The 18,562-nt window shown below is 39.8% G+C and overlaps 1 protein-coding gene across 1 annotated transcript in view; it reads right to left on the bottom strand.

Moving 5' to 3' along the window:
- The window catches only part of COL4A3 (collagen type IV alpha 3 chain), a 158,411-nt gene that overhangs the window by 16,205 nt on the left and 123,644 nt on the right, over positions 1–18,562 (bottom strand). The window contains exons 31-42 of the mRNA XM_055573649.1: positions 18,148–18,261; positions 16,984–17,151; positions 15,287–15,376; positions 14,794–14,928; positions 9,181–9,279; positions 8,344–8,433; positions 7,872–8,011; positions 5,442–5,568; positions 4,113–4,193; positions 3,408–3,506; positions 1,891–1,938; positions 133–318 (exon numbers count right to left, since the gene is read on the bottom strand). Coding sequence (XP_055429624.1) covers positions 133–318; positions 1,891–1,938; positions 3,408–3,506; positions 4,113–4,193; positions 5,442–5,568; positions 7,872–8,011; positions 8,344–8,433; positions 9,181–9,279; positions 14,794–14,928; positions 15,287–15,376; positions 16,984–17,151; positions 18,148–18,261 — 1,377 coding nt within the window. The remainder of the gene's footprint in view (positions 1–132; positions 319–1,890; positions 1,939–3,407; positions 3,507–4,112; positions 4,194–5,441; positions 5,569–7,871; positions 8,012–8,343; positions 8,434–9,180; positions 9,280–14,793; positions 14,929–15,286; positions 15,377–16,983; positions 17,152–18,147; positions 18,262–18,562) is intronic.

Here is an 18,562-nt window from a genome sequence, read left to right as displayed (position 1 = left end):
GACAGGTGGGCATGGGAAAACAGAGAAGACCAGAAGGAAAAAGAAGCAAGATGGTCACATGAGTGGGTTGAAAACTTCTGATGTCAAATGTTATTTTCATTCTTTTATCATATTTAAAAGTAGATTCTTTACCTGGGTTTCCTCTGGAGCCAGGTGGACCTCGATCTCCTTTCTGGCCAGGGATGGTTACACCAGGAAAGCCTGGTGCCCCTTGAGGTCCTGTCATGCCAATGGGCCCTGGAGGCCCAGCATCTCCCACTGGCCCTTTCCTGCCAGGGAGGCCAGGCAAGCCTGGTGCTCCCCTGTCTCCTTTGGCTCCTGCAAAGAAAAAAGTCTGGTAAGTTTCTGTAATGCCCCTGTATTTGATGTTATAGTTTGTGGCTATCCCTAATAACAGAGACACTTAGCTTAAAGGTATTAAGATTCTATAAAGAGAATCGACAAGAGGCCAACAAGAGAGATCTAAGTCTATGAAGACAAGGTCCAGACTAGACTCAGTTCTGCCTCCAGCTATCTGTTGCTCCTGGTAAAGTCATTTTACTGTTTTCTTATTTTAAAAATAGAGGTAATATCTGACTTAACTCAGTTATTTAAATATCAAATGAGAGAATATGCAGATGAAAAGCATGCTATAAGCCCTAAAGTGTTCTGTCTGTTATTATCTGGTGAATTTTAATTACAATGACTTTATTTAATCACTGATAATGCAACAGAGCATTAAAAAGCTAAACTTCAGGGTCAGTTTGTGCATTTCAAGTGTTGCCAAACCCTGACAAAGGAATGACAAAGCTGCTGTTCCTGTTCTGTCCTCTGATTTCTTCTCCCCCATAAGATAAACACTAGTCTGGGAGAAATGTGAGATTTGGATTTACCAAAGAAGACTCCCCCAGAAGGTCACAACTTAATACTAATATTTTTAATCTCAGAAAACCTTCAAGAAATTGTGCTTTGACATTCATGAATGGAAAATGTTTTATGAATTGAAAATAATCTCCCCCTCCTCTCTCCCATCTTTGTGTTACTCTAGGAATATTCTAGGAATAAAATCTATAACATCATATGGAAAAACCCCGAATGAAATTCTTGGCCAATCCAATAGTAAATGGCATGACAATAGGAAAAGATGGGAGGAAGAAGGAAAAGTGAGGATGAGGCTGGTGGCAGAGGTAAGGGCTTGGAGAGTTATATATCATGCAGAGAATGCTTAAAGTGATGATGAAAATAAAACGGAATATTGGACACTTTGTTTACCATGTTCTTTTTTCTGCCTGTAATTTATACTTAAAAAAAAAAAAAAAAGAATTTAGATGATTTCAGCTCTCTGCAAGCTCTGAAATGCTTGAAGGGTCTGGCAACCGTCTGAGGCAAACAAAAACATGTATGTTCTTAATGACATGTTCAGTAAATTGCCATGTCTGAGATCCTGAGAGAGTTATGGGAAAGCCCTGAAGAAACAGTAGCCTGAGCCACACACTGGCTCCAGGGTTGGAATCAGACCAATGAAGAGAACAAGGTGGCAAAAGATTAGTGTTACTACTGCAGCTCAGAATAGCACGGAGAGGAAACTCCTTGAGAAGCTATCAGTTCCTCCTCCATTTTTTTAGGAGGTGATCCATTTAAACCATGCTGATAGCAAGAAAGGAAATACAGAAGAAGTCCTTTTACTTCCATAGATGGAAATTTGAAAGTTGGATTACTGTGTCTAGTTCGTTCATTTTGTTGTGATGGTAATAATGGAACATTTTTACTTGAATGCTAGGAATATAAATGTTCTGTGTTACCATTGGGACTTCTTTAATTCAGAATGCTAAGTGTATCTGTCAGGGCTATTAAATCAGATTCTGTCCTTGAAAATGTATATCACCAGGTTTGGGAGGAAGAACCACTCACCTTGAGGACCAGGTTTCCCTCTTGGACCTGGAGGTGCTCCCAGCAAGCCTGAAAGAGAAAATGTTGGTATTTCAATATGTTATATATATATATATACAGTTAATTTATATCATATAATATATATTATGGAGAAGGGAAATGGAAACCCACTCCAGTATTCTTGCCTAGAGAATCCCATGGACAGAGAAGCCTGGTAAGCTACAGTCCATGGGACTGCAAAGATTTGAGAGGGTAACAGGCAGGTTAGGGTCTGCAAACAGAGGAAATAGGCTGCAAGTTTCAGACTTTTTTTTCTCTTAAGCAGCAGGAGGAAACAAACTACAAGTGTCAGATTTTGTCCCTTCTCTATACAAATTTAAAAGGAGGTTTCTCTTAAAATTCTGTGTTGCCATGACGACAGCTGGTTCCACCTGAACTTAACTTTTCTCAAACCATGAGCTAACCAATGCATTTTTCTTATGGAAATGTTTCTCTTAAGCTCTGTTAATGAACTATGCATTTACCCTGGACTCTGTCTTTCTTCAAGTCAGTTCCACTTAAGATTCAGAACCAATAAGGGCTCAACAAACCAGTATGTTTTACTCATATGTTGTTCTCCTAATCTATGTTAATGAAACTATATATTTACCTGGAAACCTGCCGTCCTTCAAGATTCATGTCAATCGTTTTGTGGCCCGGGATGACTCACCTTGTGCCAATGTTATCTCAAAATGCATGTTGTGGGTGAGGGGCCTGGTGCCTGTCCCTGAGTTTTGAGACATTCCCTTTCTCTAATTAGCAGCCTGCTGGTAGCTATACAACATCCAGCTAAAGACTAGCAGGGGGGTACTCTTTCTGCCCTCTTCTGATGTCTAAGTCAGAGGCTTTCTCTATCTCTTTTATACTTTAATAAAACTTTATCACACCAAAGCTCTGAGCAGTCAAGCCTCATCACTGGCCCTGGCTTGAATTCCTCTCCTCCTGAGGCCAAGAATCCCAGTGTCTTTCACAGCTCAGCAACAACCTTTCAGAGTTAAACATGACTGAGTGACTAACACACACAATATATATTCATCTTCATGCATATATATATATATATTTATATTTATATATAGCTTCCCAGGTGGCACTGTGGTAAAGAATCTGCCTGCCAATGCAGGAGCTACAAGAGATGTGAGTTCGATCCTTGGGTTGGGAAGATCCCCCGGAGTAGAAAGTGGAAACCCATTTCAGTATTCTTAGCTGAAAAATCCCATGGACAGAGGAACATGGTGGACTACAGTCCATGGGGTTGCAGAGTTGGATATGACTGAGCGACTGACTCACACACATATATATTCCCTAGTGTGAAATTGACCTATATATAAAATTTATTCTACTTGGTCAACTTCACTTTGGTAACAGAATTATTGCAACCCAGAACAACTTAAAGGTCATCAGTTCTGTCAGGGAAGAATTTCTAGAATGGTGAAGAATTAAGTGTCACTAATCATTCTATGAAAAGTAAAACTAGTATATCCATGATGAGCAAGCTGTACCTGTTTCTCCTTTTTCTCCGGCTGGACCAGGAATTCCATCAAGTCCTTGAATACCTCTCTCACCCACTGGTCCAGGATTTCCTGGCAATCCTGGAGGACCTGGAAAAAAAAGCCATTCAAAGAGAGGACTTACTTCCTATCAATGGCCCGATGTGAACCCCAGATGTTTGGAATTCTGTAAAAAGTGTTCATTTTTCAGAACTGTAGTGACATGAAGCTAAATTCACAGTGAAAGCCATGGACTGGTTAGTGCTATCATGAGGATTTTCACTTTGCATAGGTTGGCTGATCTTTGAATTGGGAGAGAGAGCAAGCTAAGTTGCTTCAGTCATGTCTGACTTAGCAGACCTATTGCCTGTAGCCCACCAAGCTCCTCTGATGGGGATTCTCCAGGCAAGAATACTGGAGTGAATTGCCATGCCCACCTCCAGGGGATCTTCCGGACCCAGGGATTGAACCCATGTCTCTTATGTCTCCGGCATTGGCAGGCAGGTTCTTTACCACGAGCACCACCTGGGAAGCCCGATCTTTGAATTATACCTAACCTCGCTTTTCCACATTGTTGTCTGGAAACTGGGTAACTGGAAGCTATCTTCCAAGGGGCAGTTGTGGGTCAGAGATACAGGTAGGTAGAAAGAGATTCCAGCCACATGGAAAACATGCTTCCCTCACAAAAGGGAACTAGACAAAATACAAAAATGGAACCTGGAGGGCCTTTTGTTCCTGGAAAGCCAGGGAAGCCTTTAATCCCTTTGGACCCCAAATCACCACCAGGACCAGATTTCCCTGTAAATGAAGAGAGAGGGAAAGGAAAAAAGAAAACCACAAGATGAATGATTCCAACAATGGCTAAATGCTAGTTAAGTCAATTGTGCTCAAGCTGGTCTTCAGGGGTCGCTCTTGCTACCAGTCACAGTGGGTTTTGTCTTGGATGTTATTTCCCCAGAGATGTGCCCACTCATTTTCAAAGGGATGTGTACCCCAGCCAGGTGAACAGCTGAATGTCTGATTTATTACTTTAATTGGGATTTAGCAGCAAATCCACTGAACCTTTCCATGTTTGGAAAAAACAGTTTAAATATTGCCTTTAGGTAAGACCTGAAGCTGCAAACCAGTGACTGAGTAGTTGTTTTTGATCAAATGATGTGAAAACCCAAATAACAAGCAAATATTAATAAGAAAGCAACCCAATGTTCGAACTGGAAACATGTCAGGAAAAAAAAAAAGTCTCAGATCAACCGTGTTACAGGTTAAATTGTGTTGCCCCCAAATGCCTCTGCCGAAGTCTTGATCACTTACTATTTCAAAATATCACTGCATTTGGAGGTAAGTCTTTGTTTATTTATTTTTTGCCTGTGCTGCCCCGGTTGTGGGATCTTAGTTCACTGACCAGGGATTGAACTCTGGCCCCCAGTGGAGTCCTAACCACTGGACCACCAGGGAATTCCCAGGCAGGGTCTTTAAAGAAGTCATTAAGTTAAAAAGAGGTCACCAAGGCAGGTGGTGACCCTAATCCAACATGACTGATGTCCTTATAAGAAGAGATTGTGGCATAGATACACAGAGGAAAGACACCTGGAGAAGGAGGCCACATACAAGCCAAGGAGAGAGGCCTCAGAAGAAATCGGCTCTGGGACACCTTGATCTCAGACTCTCAGCCTCCAGAACTGTGAGAAAATGAATTTCTGTTTAAGTCACCCAGTCTGTGTATTTGCTTTGGAAGCCCTAGGAAACTGATACAAATATCCTGAGTACATTGATCTAACATTTCATGTCTTTAGGTTGAATTCATGTGAGGCAGCACTCCCAAAATTTTGTTTACAGAAGGTTTTAAGATTTCAGGTCACCAAACTGGACTGAATGGGCTCCTTGCAATTCATTTGCTGTTTCTTAGTGTCTTTGATTTTAAAGATCAAAGGTGAAAGAAGGCAACTATAGTACAAAAGCCTAAACAGCTTTCCATTCACTATTCTAGGAAGCGAGGGCCATACACGTGTCAGGCTTCCAGCACTCAGGTTGCAAAGCCAGGCTCACCTGGGTGGCCAGGGGGTCCGGGACTCCCAGGAAGTCCCTCTGGTCCAGCAGGCCCCGAACGTCCAGGTGCGCCAGGTGCCCCTCTTTCGCCTTTCTTGCCCATGTCACCTGGCAATCCTGGATCTCCCTTAAATTCAGTCAAACACCTTTAAAATTCTCATATAAGCAGGATATGTGATCAGAATTAAGTATAAACTATGTTAGTTTGCATTTATTGATTTATTTAGCAATTCATGGTAAATGTCTGCTGTGAGCCAGCACCCTGAAAACTTGCTGGAAACAGGACGGCTATGTAATTTGTGGGGTGCAGTGCAAAATGAAAATGCACCTCTCTTGTTTTTTAAAAATAAACTTTTTAAAAGCAATTCAAGACAGAAATGGCAGAGCATTAAACCAAGCATGGAGTCCTTATCAGCATGGGACCTCTGTGGCTACATAGAGAGTCCTATGCCCAGGAAGCCAGGAATATGATGGTAATTGCATACAGATATGTGATACATACAATTCCTGCCTTCATGGAAATTTAGAGACCACTGGGAGACAGATGTTAATCACAAATGTATAAGTTCAAATTGTAATGTTTAACTCAGGTGTAAGAAGCAAGCAGAACAAATAGATGTGTGTTCATCAAATACTCTGCATGCAGATAAATAAACGTAAAAAACCCAAAACTTTCCATAGTTTTCTAGTCATTAAATCTGTACCTCACTTTTATGATAAGCTAGAACATATGGATTTGATAGTGACTTACAAAATCTTGAAGGTAGCTGATTAAAAACTACTCTGTTACTAAGATTTGCCAGCATGATAAAGCCAGCTCATTTTGTGTTCAGTGTACAGTTTTAAAAAAATTTCTTCTGTAGTTACCTATGAAAAATTTAAATGAAACTGTTAATTAATTGAATGAATTAAGTCAAATACAATTTCTCATTGAGGAAAGAATGGAAAGAATCTCTCCCTGGCTTTCTGAGGATCTAGTTAAAAATAAAAGGCAAAGGAAATTTGTTTGTACTCCATGTAATAAAGGGTTACTCTCTTGGGACTTTGTGGTTTCTAAAAATTTTTCTTTCTTGTTGGTTTATAGCTGGAGGAAATCTTTAGGAAAGGTGGTATTTTATTGGTTCAAAAGAGAGTCAGGGAGAAAGTCCCCTAAGTAACAATTTTTACATTCTTTGGAATCATATACGCTTGAAAGTCTGATGAAAAATAACAGACTCCTACAAAAGAAAAACAAACAAACAGAAAAAACCCGTCTCCAAACAGTTTTCATTCAATTTCAGGATCAATGAAATTGATCTGGATTCAATTTTTCTTTGGATCCAATAGGCTTCCCCAGGAGTCCATGGAATTACAAGTTAAAACCCCCTGCTTGTGGGAATTTCTGTTAGTTATTCTCTATCAGTCTCGCTCTGAATCTTAGTGTAGTTGCTATAGACAGAAAGGTTGGAAGAAGATAAACCTAAAGAACAACTGAGCCCCACTGAAACCTTTGGTTACTGCGTGATACAACATACAAGGGAGGACTTCAACAGAGCACAAGCACTGAAAAGACTGTGACGGGATAAATAAATCCTCTGTGTAATGCAATGAAAATAAAGTTCTAAAACAAGAAAAATAAATGTATCTTAGGATTTTTTGTGTGTTTGCTTTTTAATAATGCTCTAAATTTATTTTATATCTTTTATTATGTTTAATAAGTGTTTTTTATTATAAAGTTGGGAAATTTGTTTTTGTAAGCATGTGTGATTTGAATCCAAAGCAGAGACTGACTGACAACTTTGTGCCGTGAGAAAAACAAACACTGCGTGGGCATCTGCTATGTGCCTGTGGTCACCGACTCCTTCTGGCAGCATACATAAATTGCAGGGCCAGTTATGAGAAATATCTCACGGGATGAAACTGGAGAAAATAAACTCAGAAGTTGAAACTGTGTGATAGACATCCTCAGTTACGTGTTTGTATGCGCTTAGTCGCTCAGTTGTGTCTGACTCTTTGTGACCCTGTGAACTGTAGCCCACCAGTCTCCTCTGTCCATGGGGATTCTCCAAGCAAGAAAACTGGAGTGGGTTTCCATGCCCTCTTCCAGGGGATCTTCCCAACCCAGGGATCTAACCCAGGTCTCCAGCATTGCAGATGGATTCCTTATTGTCTGAGCCATCAGGGAAGCCTACCAGGAGGCATACATAAATTGCAGGGTCAGTCATAAGAAATATCTTGGGGGTTGAAACTGGAGAAAATAAACTCAGAAGTTGAAACTGTGTGATAGACATCCTCAGTTATAGAGAGAGAGGAAAAAAAAAGCCCAGACAAATGCCTGAAAATACAGTAATGTTTTCAATTTTCCTTGCCCACAATGAATCCAGATATTTGTTGATATTTAAAAGGACTCATTCCACTACCAAAATGTAAATACTTCAGTGGCCTACATACCTTCGGTCCTGGTGGTCCTGGCCTTGCACCTTCTGAATAACCTGGCTCTCCCTTATCCCCTTGGAGACCATGAATACCCGGGAGGCCTGGACTTCCAGCTAGACCCGGGAACCCCACAGTTCCCTTCATTCCTTTAGTACCTGAAATTAGGAAAGAAATCAGGTAAAATAGGTAAAGGCAGAGATCTTGAAGGATTCTATTTCTGACATTTGCACAAACCATCCTTCTCCCATGAAGTTGGTTTCTCAGAAGCTCTAAAGCATCAGGTAGCCTCAATGGATGATTTTCCGCGCAGTGTAAATATTTATTTCATTCTCATGTTCTTGCTGCATACACTACCTTTGTCTAAGAGCATATCTAATTGTTTTACACCAACTTTCTACCAAGTGGAAAACCAAAGTGACAACACAGAAAATGTAGAAGCAGGACTCATCATGAGGTTGCAGGCTCACAATAGGACCTTACGCGTTACCTGGCGCTCCCATGTTTCCCATGCTTCCTGGGATGCCACGTGGTCCTGGCTCACCGGGATTCCCAATGCTGCCGGGATCTCCTCTGGGGCCTTAAGAACAAATAAATAGTCATAGGTTCTGTGTAGTTTCTGGACACAGTAGATGCTCAATGAACACTTGTTGCTTGCACAAATGAGTGAATCCAGAGCAACCAGACCAGTTCTTTAGGTACTTGTTTAGCTGCCTTTATGCCTTCAAACAGGGAAGGGACTGGCAACTCAGAAAATGTACAACTAGAGAAAATTATATTTTGGTCAGCAGGCCTGGAGTTCAAACATCAAAATCATCCTAGGACCAAGGCCAGCAGGAAAAAAGGGGCTAATGTGACAATACAGTAATAGATTTCCAAATGCAGTAAGGAAATTTTATTACCATGCAATAAATTTCATCACTGATGTTGTCACAGGGAATAGGGGACTACTTTATTTATTTTAAAAAATTACTTTACAAAAAAAAAATTACTTTACAAACTGAGTAACGTGTTTAAAATAGAAAGAGGCAAATTTGGAAGCCTCTAAAGCATTTTCTTACTTTCTTCCAGGATATATGATATTGTAATAAATTATAGTGTACAATACATACCAGCAATTTCAAAATAACATTTTGAATGCAAAATAGAACTTCATGTAGGTTAATATTTTTAGTTAAGACAGGCTGACCACAATTTGGTTAAATTATAAGAAGCAAATTCCTGTTGGGACGTCGGGGCAGAATTCATATTCTAAAAACACATTTTTGTTAAATTTAGGCCTAGGAAAACTTAACACCTGTTACTTCTATTAGAGAATCTGTCATACCTGATGGTCCTGGTGGTCCAGGAAGCCCTGAGAGTCCTTTTATACCTGGGAACCCTGGAATGCCTCTATTTCCTTTCTCACCAGGCTTTCCTGCAAGTCCTAATGTTAAAAAAACATGTATTAAATATACAGGTTAGAATTCTATCAGACTTTTCCAATCCTGATTAAAATTTATGAGCTATTATTATAGTACACATAGAATATTTGTTAAGAACATGGGCAGATTTAGGCTTATATTTTATTTAAAAAGAGGGTTAAATGAGATAACACATAAAAAGCATTAGCACAGTTCCTGGCATGAGTTAGGTATAGTTCTCAAAGAACACTAGCAATTATCATAATGTTTACACTTTGAACCAACATTTTAGCAATTAGTGACCTAAACACAGCTCTTCTCTTTTTTCTGTAATTAATGACAGAGGGTCATCTACTACACTATTCTTATTTGGACTACTGCATTCTATGCAGATGACACCACCCTCATGGCAGAAAGTGAAGAGGAACTCAAAAGCCTCTTGATGAAGGTGAAAGTGGAGAGTGAAAAAGTTGGCTTAAAGCTCAACATTCAGAAAACGAAGATCATGGCATCCGGTCCCATCACTTCATGGGAAATAGATGGGGAAACAGTGGAAACAGTGTCAGACTTTATTTTTCTGGGCTCCAAAATCACTGCAGATGGTGACTGCAGCCATGAAATTAAAAGACGCTTACTCCTTGGAAGGAAAGTTATGACCAACCTAGATAGCATATTCAAAAGCAGAGACATTACTTTGCCAACAAAGGTCCGTCTAGTCAAGGCTATGGTTTTTCCTGTGGTCATGTATGGATGTGAGAGTTGGACTGTGAAGAAGGCTGAGCACTGAAGAATGGATGCTTTTGAACTGTGGTGTTGGAGAAGACTCTTGAGAGTCCCTTGGACTGCAAGGAGATCCAACCAGTCCATTCTGAAGGAGATCAGCCCTGGGATTTCTTTGGAAGGAATGATGCTAAAGCTGAAACTCCAGTACTTTTGCCACCTCATGCGAAGAGCTGACTCATTGGAAAAGACTCTGATGCTGGGAGGGGTTGGGGGCAGGAGGAGAAGGGAACGACAGAGGATGAGATGGCTGGATGGCATCACTGACTCGATGGACATGAGTCTGAGTGAACTCCGGGAGTTGGTGATGGACAGGGAGGCCTGGCGTGCTGTGATTCATGGGGTCACAAAGAGTCGGACACGACTGAGCGACTGATCTGATCTGATCTGATTCTTAATCCATCTATTACAACTATAGTTTATTAAGTAACTGGCTTATGGAAGACATTATTTTTTTTTAATTATCTGATTTAACCTTCAGGCATTCTCAATGAATTCTTGAGCCTTTCCAGACTGGGTGGTGAGATGAGAAAATTGAGACTCCTTAAGAAGTCAATGAACTAATGTAGAGTTACAACATCAGTTAGTGGTAATGCTGGGATCCGAACCCAGTCCCACAACGCCATCCTGCTTTTCCTAAAACATGGTTTTGATCACATTGTTCTCCTGTTAAAAAATATTCATTGCCTCTCTTTTGCCTACAGAGTAAATGATGAATTCCCTTCATGGCGCTTAGAGCATTCTACAATCTGTCCATGGCCTGGCTTATGCCTTTCCTCAAGCAGAGTCACTTCCTTTGTCTGTTTCCCCGCTTACATATTCATTCATTCACATACAGGATGAGTACTAATTAATAGACAGGTCCTGTTTTGAGTACTGGAGACATAAGTAAATCACATTCCCTTTGTCCCGGTTTTTAGTATTTAATTGGAGAGAGCCAAATAAAAAATCCCCACCCAGTGAGATAGTTTCTGTAACAGAGTTGGGCACAATGTGCTACAGGTAAGAATTCTGAGGGGGAATTTAAAAATTTTTATTCGATTTTTATCTTTGGCTGCACCATGAGGCATGCAGGATCTTAGTTCTCCAACCAGGAAACCAACTTGGACCTCCTGCATTGGGAGCACAGAATCTCAACCACTGCACCACTAGGGAAGTCCCAAGAAGAGGGGATATTTTTAAGCTCAATCTTGAAGACCAAGTGGGAGCCAGCTGGATGGAGAAAGCGTGCAATGGAGCAGGAATTCCTAGACAAGAAAATACATGTGCGAAGGGGTGGTGAGTGGCAAGAGGTGAGAATATTTTCTTTTGTAACTTTTGCTTTTTTCCATATATGTCCTTTATCATAACCTAAAATATGTATTATTTAGTTTATTCATTTGCTTTGTATTTTAAGGGGTGGCAAACGACTGCCTGTGGGCCAAATTCGGCTTAATGTTTTATGGCTGGAGATCCAAGGATGGCTTTCACATTTTTGTGGGTTGTAAACAAACAAACACCAAAGAAGAATATGCAGCTAGGATCACAGGAGGTCCACAAAGCCTAAGATATTTACTACCTGGTCCTGGATATAAATCATTTCAGAGACATGACTACCTCTTTCCTCCACTGAGCTGTTAGTTTCCTCATGACCAGGATATTAGCACTGCTTTGTTTACCTCTCTGTCTTTAGGATAGAGTAAAACGCCCAGTCAGTAGGTTCTAAAAATAATTGTTGAGTAGATACATGTTATGTGGCTGGAGAGGCAGGCGAAGGGCAAGTGGTAGAGAAACTTGGATGCTGGTCTAAGAAAGTTGAATTCTTAAAGCAAGGGGAGACTTGGAAAGATTTTAAGCCAAGAATACTCCTTGCTCATTTGAAACCTACTCACAATTTAAATACTCCTTCATGGAGGATTTTTTAAAAATTTTATTTTATTGAAGTATAGTTGACTTACAACGTTGTATTATTTCTGTTGTATAGCAAAGTAATTCAGTAGTATACGTATATATTCTTTTTCATATTATTTTCCAGGATAGTTTATTACAGGATATTGAATATAGTTTCCTGCGCTCATGGAGGCTTCTTTGACTACCCCATTTGAGGTGTTCTCTGCTTTGTTGATCTCCCACAGAGCTCAGTGTCTTGGTACCCAGCCGACAGCAGAGTGAGAAGGCTGAGTATAGACTTTGCTTTTTACCTTTTTATTTTGTACTGGGGTATAGCTGATTAACAAACAATGCTGTGACGATTTCAGGTGAACAGTGAAGGGAGCCAGTCTTACGTACACATGTATCCATTCGCCCTCAGTGAGTATGGACTTTGGAAGCACATCAGAGTGAGGTCCATATTTGCACTTCCTATCAGAATGACACTGAGTAATTTGACCTTTCTATTTCCCATCTGTAAAATGGGATGATAGCAATCATCTATTCGTAGGGTTGTTGTGAGAATTAAATGAGTCAATGTTTGTAAAATTTGGAATAGTACCTGCATGTGGGAAGGGCTTCACAGGTCTTTGCCAAAAGTAACACAACAGTTCTACTGTATTATTCATTTTCTTTTTGTTGTTGTTGAGTTGCTAAGTCGTATCTTACTCTGCAACCCCATGGACTGTAGCCTACCATGCTCCTCTGTCTATGGGATTCCCCAGGCAAGGATACTGGAGTGGGTTGCCATCTCCTTCTCTTTGTACATATGCCTAAATCTCCCATGCAGACTCCTCAAGGAAAGGAAGACTGCTTTTTTGTACCCTTAATAGCTCTTCCACTATTTGCAATGGATGTTTTCAAGTCAGAAATTCAGATAAAAAAATGAATCATATTGAAATTAGAGAGGCCTAGATAGTATGATCTTTTGCTGCTGTTGTTCACTCTCTGCTCCTTGGTTATGTGTTTGAAAAGCCAAAAGGAAACATACAGGACAGCGTCCATGTATACTGTACTTTGTTAGAAGCATAGAAATAACATGCGTCCCTCTATATTTCACAGAAACAATTTTTCAATTATAAATTAGTCTCCATTGTGCATTCATGATGTTAGAGCCAAATTTTAGTTTATGCAGGCACAGATATGCTATTCATATTTTTTTTTCCCAAAATGTTTGCAACACTACTTAAATCATCTAGGATAATTTAGCGAAGCAGTCTTTGTTTATGAAGACTGGACATTTGTGCCAGTATTTTTTTTTTTCTTTTTATATCCTGACTTAGACCAGTTCTAGAGGAGTTTTATAAAATTAATACTACTTTCTATTTCATTGCTAAAAATGCAACACAATCTTCTGTATGCACCTAGAACTGAATTATCTATTTGACAGCAGATTAGAAGGGGACCATTCCAAAGACCTTAGAGTTAGGCATGACTGAAGTGACTTAGCATGTGTGCACACGCCCCAAAGACCTTGACTTGCTCATTTTCCTTTACAGAAAAAAAAAAAAAATTGTAGTTTTTTCCAGTGCTTAGCCATTTTTTTAAGTTAGAGAATCAGTTGGATTCAATCACTCTCCAGAACACTGGTCGAAGTCACTTATGTGAAGTCCTTCCTAATTCTAGGAGAGATGGCTATTTAGCTTGCCAGCTTGGTCTACAGAATTCTATACAGAACTTTAAAATCAAATCTGTACTTGGAATGTAAATCCTTACCTGAAAAACAAGTAAATATTTGTTGAATACAACCTGACTTCACAAAATTGATTACAAATTACCCAAAACTTTATATGGTTTTGCAACTACAAACACATTATCTTCTCTGCTATATAAGTTTGATCTGCAAACATTTAATTTTACCCAGCAATTCTGTTTTACTAAAGTTACTCAATTTGATCAGGAAGACTGCACGGCTGCTGCTGCTAAGTCACTTCAGTCGTGTCCGACTCTGTGCGACCCCATAGACGGCAGCCCACCAGGCTCCCCCATCCCTGGGATTCTCCAGGCAAGAACACTGGAGTGGGTTGCCATTTCCTTCTCCAATGCGTAAAAGTGAAAAGTGAAAGGGAAGTCTCTCAGTAGTGTCCGACTCTTAGCGAACCCGTGGACTGCAGCCTACCAGGCTCCTCTGTCCATGAGATTTTCCAGGCAAGAGTACTGGAGTGGGGTGCCATTGCCTTCTTCACACGGCAGACTTTCTTGAATTTTGATTTAATATTGATTGCATTGATCATATAACGAAACCTGTCATACAAAGAGCTTAAATAATTTGAAATAATGTGAATGGGTTTGAATTTGAACTTAACAGCTATAGCTAACAATTCTCAGCCTTTTTAAGGCATTGACTTGTAATCAAAACACATTTTCTCTTCAGTAATTATTTTCCAAAGGTCTCTGAACATGAGAAGCAGTTTTTAGATGCAATCAGAAGAATTCATCCTGGCAGTTGATAGAATAGAGTAGAATTTGAGGTGGAGATTTCTATTCCAGCCAGGGAACTTTTTTATGTGGAGTTTTCTAAAGGTTTCATTTTCACCATTCTTGGCCAAAGCGGGGCTTTGAGGCTTAGAATCTAAAAATTGACTGGTGATAGTTTAAAGACAGCAGACTGAAATGCAGAATTAACTTAGAATAAAAAGTTATGATTAAAGAGGCGATGTATTATTGTTAAAGCACACAAAACCCAGTTCTAGTGGAACTTAGCCATCAACTGGCTTTGTGAGCTTGGGTGCAAAATTAAACCCTGGTCCTCACTGTGCTCATATGTCAACTAAAGGGATTTTCCTGGATAATTTCTTAGTCCCAGAATCAGCTCTGATGTTCTGGTCTAAATGTAAAGAAGTCTTTACCTTTGAGTCCTGGCTCCCCTTTGTCCCCCACTAAGTGGAATATCTGAGGAGACCCAGGAGTTCCTCTCTCTCCTTGCTCCCCCTGGGCTCCTGGGGCTCCTCTTGCGCCCTTTACTCCTGGAATTCCAAAGCTCCCTAAAAGACAGGAATAACAGCATCAGTTCCTTAATTCTTTAGAGGTCCATGAGGATTCAAAAGCTAACTGCTTATCATAAAACAAGACAAATAAACCAAAAAAGGTTAATAGGGCTAAAAACTTGATGAATAGTTGCTCCTAAACAGGCAGCCACATGAAGGTAGTGGTCAAAGCCTATAGGGAGAAAAATATGCCTCTATTCAAATCGGAAAAAGGAATACAGAAAACTGCAAAATTAAATATACGATTCCCTCAGAAATACTTTCTCCTCAAAGGATAAAATATAATTTATTTTTCTGCTAATTAAATGAATATTGTTCATACCTTCTAATAGCTGGAAGATACTCCATCACTTACCCTTCTGTCCTGGGGTGCCTGGGCTCCCAGGAGGCCCTGGGGGACCAATGTTGCCTGGAAACCCCATCATCCCCATTATTCCTTTTTCACCTGTGAAAAGAAATTAACACAAGGCAGCACATGTTGTAAATAATGAGAAAAGTAAATACTCCATAAAATAAAGTATACTTAGGGGAAAGAGAGTTTAAAAAAATGGTTTCTGTAAATAGGAAAATAATCATAATAGTCTATGAGATGGGTCAGGAAATGGCCTTTTTCTTACATCACAGATGTAGAAATCATTGGTAGTACATCACACTTGTGGGTGAGAAGAGACTATGGCCGAAGTTCGGGAGCCTTTCCTCCTCCCGAATAACTTTCAATCAATAACTTTCTGTTATATTCCCTTATCATACTGCCTTCACAGCCTTTGTCTCTAGATGAATCTAGGGCCTGGAACAGTGATGGCATATACTAGAGGCTCAGTAGTATAAATGAAAGGTTAATTAGCAGATTGAGTCCTTTGACCAATTTTTTTTAAACTTTTTAAAGTTTGAGTATAATTGTTTTTCAGTGTTATATTAGTTTCTGTTGCACAACAAAAGGAATCAGCTGTAAGTATACACATATTCCTTTCCTTTTGAGCTTCCCTCCCACTCCGCCACATTCCAACCCTCTAGGTCATCACAGAGCACCGAGCTGAGCTCCCTGTGCCATACCGCAACTTCCCACTAGCTCCCTATTTTACACATAGTCGTGTATATATGTTAATGCTGTTCTGGGCTCTTCTCATGAGGAGAGATCAGCGAGGTCCTTACACCATGAGAAGACTATTGAAACATTCTCCCCCAAACATACAAACCATAAAAAGTGATGAAATAAAACAAATTATAAGGGAATACTATGAACCATGATATGCCACAAAATTAGATAACTTAGACAAAAAGGACAAATTCTTAGAGAGGCACTGCTAAGTCACTTCAGTCGTGTCCGACTCTGTGCGACCCGATTGACGGCAGCCTACGAGGCTCCCCCGTCCCTGGGATTCTCCAGGCAAGAACACTGGAGTGGGTTGCCATTTCCTTCTCCAATGCATGAAAGTGAAAAGTGAAAGTGAAGTCGCTCAGTCATGCCCGACTTAGCGATCCCATGGACTGCAGCCTACCAGGCTCCTCCATCCATGGGATTTTCCAGGTGAGAGTTCTGGAGTGGGGTGCCATTGCCTTCTCCATAGAGAGGCATTGATTACCAAAATTGACTCAAGAAGAAATCAAAAGTCTGAATAGATCTATAAGAAGTGAAGAGATTGAATTTGTAATTTTATTTTTCTTCTAGGAGTTTTATTGTTACAGGTCTTAAAGTCTTTTTTTGCTTGTTTTTGTGAGTTTTTATTTTTTTCTTTATATATATATATTATTGAAGTATAGTCGACTCACAATGTTTCAGGTGCACAGCAAGGTGATTCAGTCATATATACACACATATATTATTTTTGAGATTATTTTCCATTATAGGTTATTACAAGATATTAAGTATAGTTCCCTGTGCTATATAGTAAACCTTTGTTATTTGTTGCATATCTATTTTTTTTTTAAATTAGAAATATAGCATTCTATTCATGCTAAGGCAAACAAGTAGAAACATGACTGACAAAACAACAGTAACTTAAAAGGAAAATATGGAAGAAGAGGGAAGAAGAATAACAAAAGCAAGGGTACCTGGTGGCCCTAAAAATCCTGGGTTTCCTGGATATCCTTTTGGACCAGGTGGTCCCATCTCCCCTCGGTGACCTGGCATTCCTGGTAGTCCAGGTTCTCCAGGAAATCCTGACCTATCCAAGCCCGGGATACCTGGGTCTCCCTTTGGCCCTGTTTCACCTCTTCTGCCTGTATATAAATGAATGAATGAAAAAATGAACACACAATTGCTTTCCCCACCAACTCCAGATATATTTCATGGCTGTAAATATTTAGCTTTGTGATTTGAGCAAATCACACACTTATCTAATTGGTTGAATTAGGTCCCCTTTTGTAGAATTCAAAGATCCCTTCTGGCTTTAAGATTCTGTGTTTCAGTGCTTCATGAAGTGATGATAATGTAGAATTTAGATTTATTTTCTAGTCCTGCAGGCACATCTTGGGAATGCACTTTCTGACCATGGCTCAGTCTTTAACCTGCAGGATTGGTACTGAACCACTCACCTGGCAAGTCTCAAATGCTTCTGGAAACAATAATGGCACCCCTACAACAATTAGCATTTTAGCTAAAATCTAGCTTGTGAACATAGCAGAAGTGTGGTAGCTGAGTCCTGAAGGATTTTTTCCCCCCGAAATAGTTCACAAATCTGGTTGAGAGAAGCCAAAAAGATAGTAAATTTTCCATGACCACCTAATCTTCATAATTAGATTTATTTTCATATTCTATCTTTTATGTTGCTTGTAAAGCAACTGACTCTATGTTCTAGTTTGTAACTTATAAAAACATACATATTTGCATATATTCACTCTGTTTCAATAATTAGGATAAATTTATCACCTTAATATATGTGTAAAAGTATTCAAGGTAAAATATTTTTGAGAGTTTATATGTGCATATATACATGTAAATATATATCTGTATGTAATTTCAGTGTTCATATTTTCTTGCATACAAGACAGACCAATTTTACTGTAACTTCAGGTAACTTAAGGTCTCTTACTCTATCGATGGTACTCACTGCAATGAATCTATGACAACAGGTTTCTGTTTTTGAAATCACTTTTCCCACTGAACAGTGGTCAGGACTTGTTACTGGACAGTTCTCATGTTAGGCAGCAAAGCTCAGAGTAGGAGTCCCATGTCACTTGTCCGCCTGGTGATTGGTTTCAAGGGCCTCCCCCTACCTTGTTGCCCTTTCAATCCATTTAAGCCTGGAAGTCCTTGAGTTCCCCTGGGACCCTCTGTGCACCTTCCTGGGGGTCCTCTTTCTCCTGGTGGCCCGGGCTTCCCTGGATCCCCTGCAAAAGAGAGTCCAAAACACAATAAGGTGCCAAACCCAGGGTCTAGTATTGCTATTCCAGTCATTCTCCTATAACTTTCCCCCCTGAATGGAACTTATATTTAGTACCATTGATAGTACCATAGTCCTATGTCTAATACAGAGGACACTGGTTAAAAGAAAAGAAGGAAGGAAGGAAGAAGGGGGGAACAAAGGTAGAACAGCAATGGAATGGAAAGTTGAATGGAAAAATAATGAAGCCTCCCACATTCTATTTATTGAGCTAGAAGTTTGTTTGAGAAGAATTCTTCACTTGTAGA

This window comes from Bubalus kerabau, chromosome 3 (genome assembly GCF_029407905.1).
Source record: "Bubalus kerabau isolate K-KA32 ecotype Philippines breed swamp buffalo chromosome 3, PCC_UOA_SB_1v2, whole genome shotgun sequence".
Classification (NCBI taxonomy): domain Eukaryota; kingdom Metazoa; phylum Chordata; class Mammalia; order Artiodactyla; family Bovidae; genus Bubalus; species Bubalus kerabau.
The sequence above is the reverse complement of the archived record's forward strand: the minus strand, read 5'-3'. Positions and strand labels throughout refer to the sequence as shown.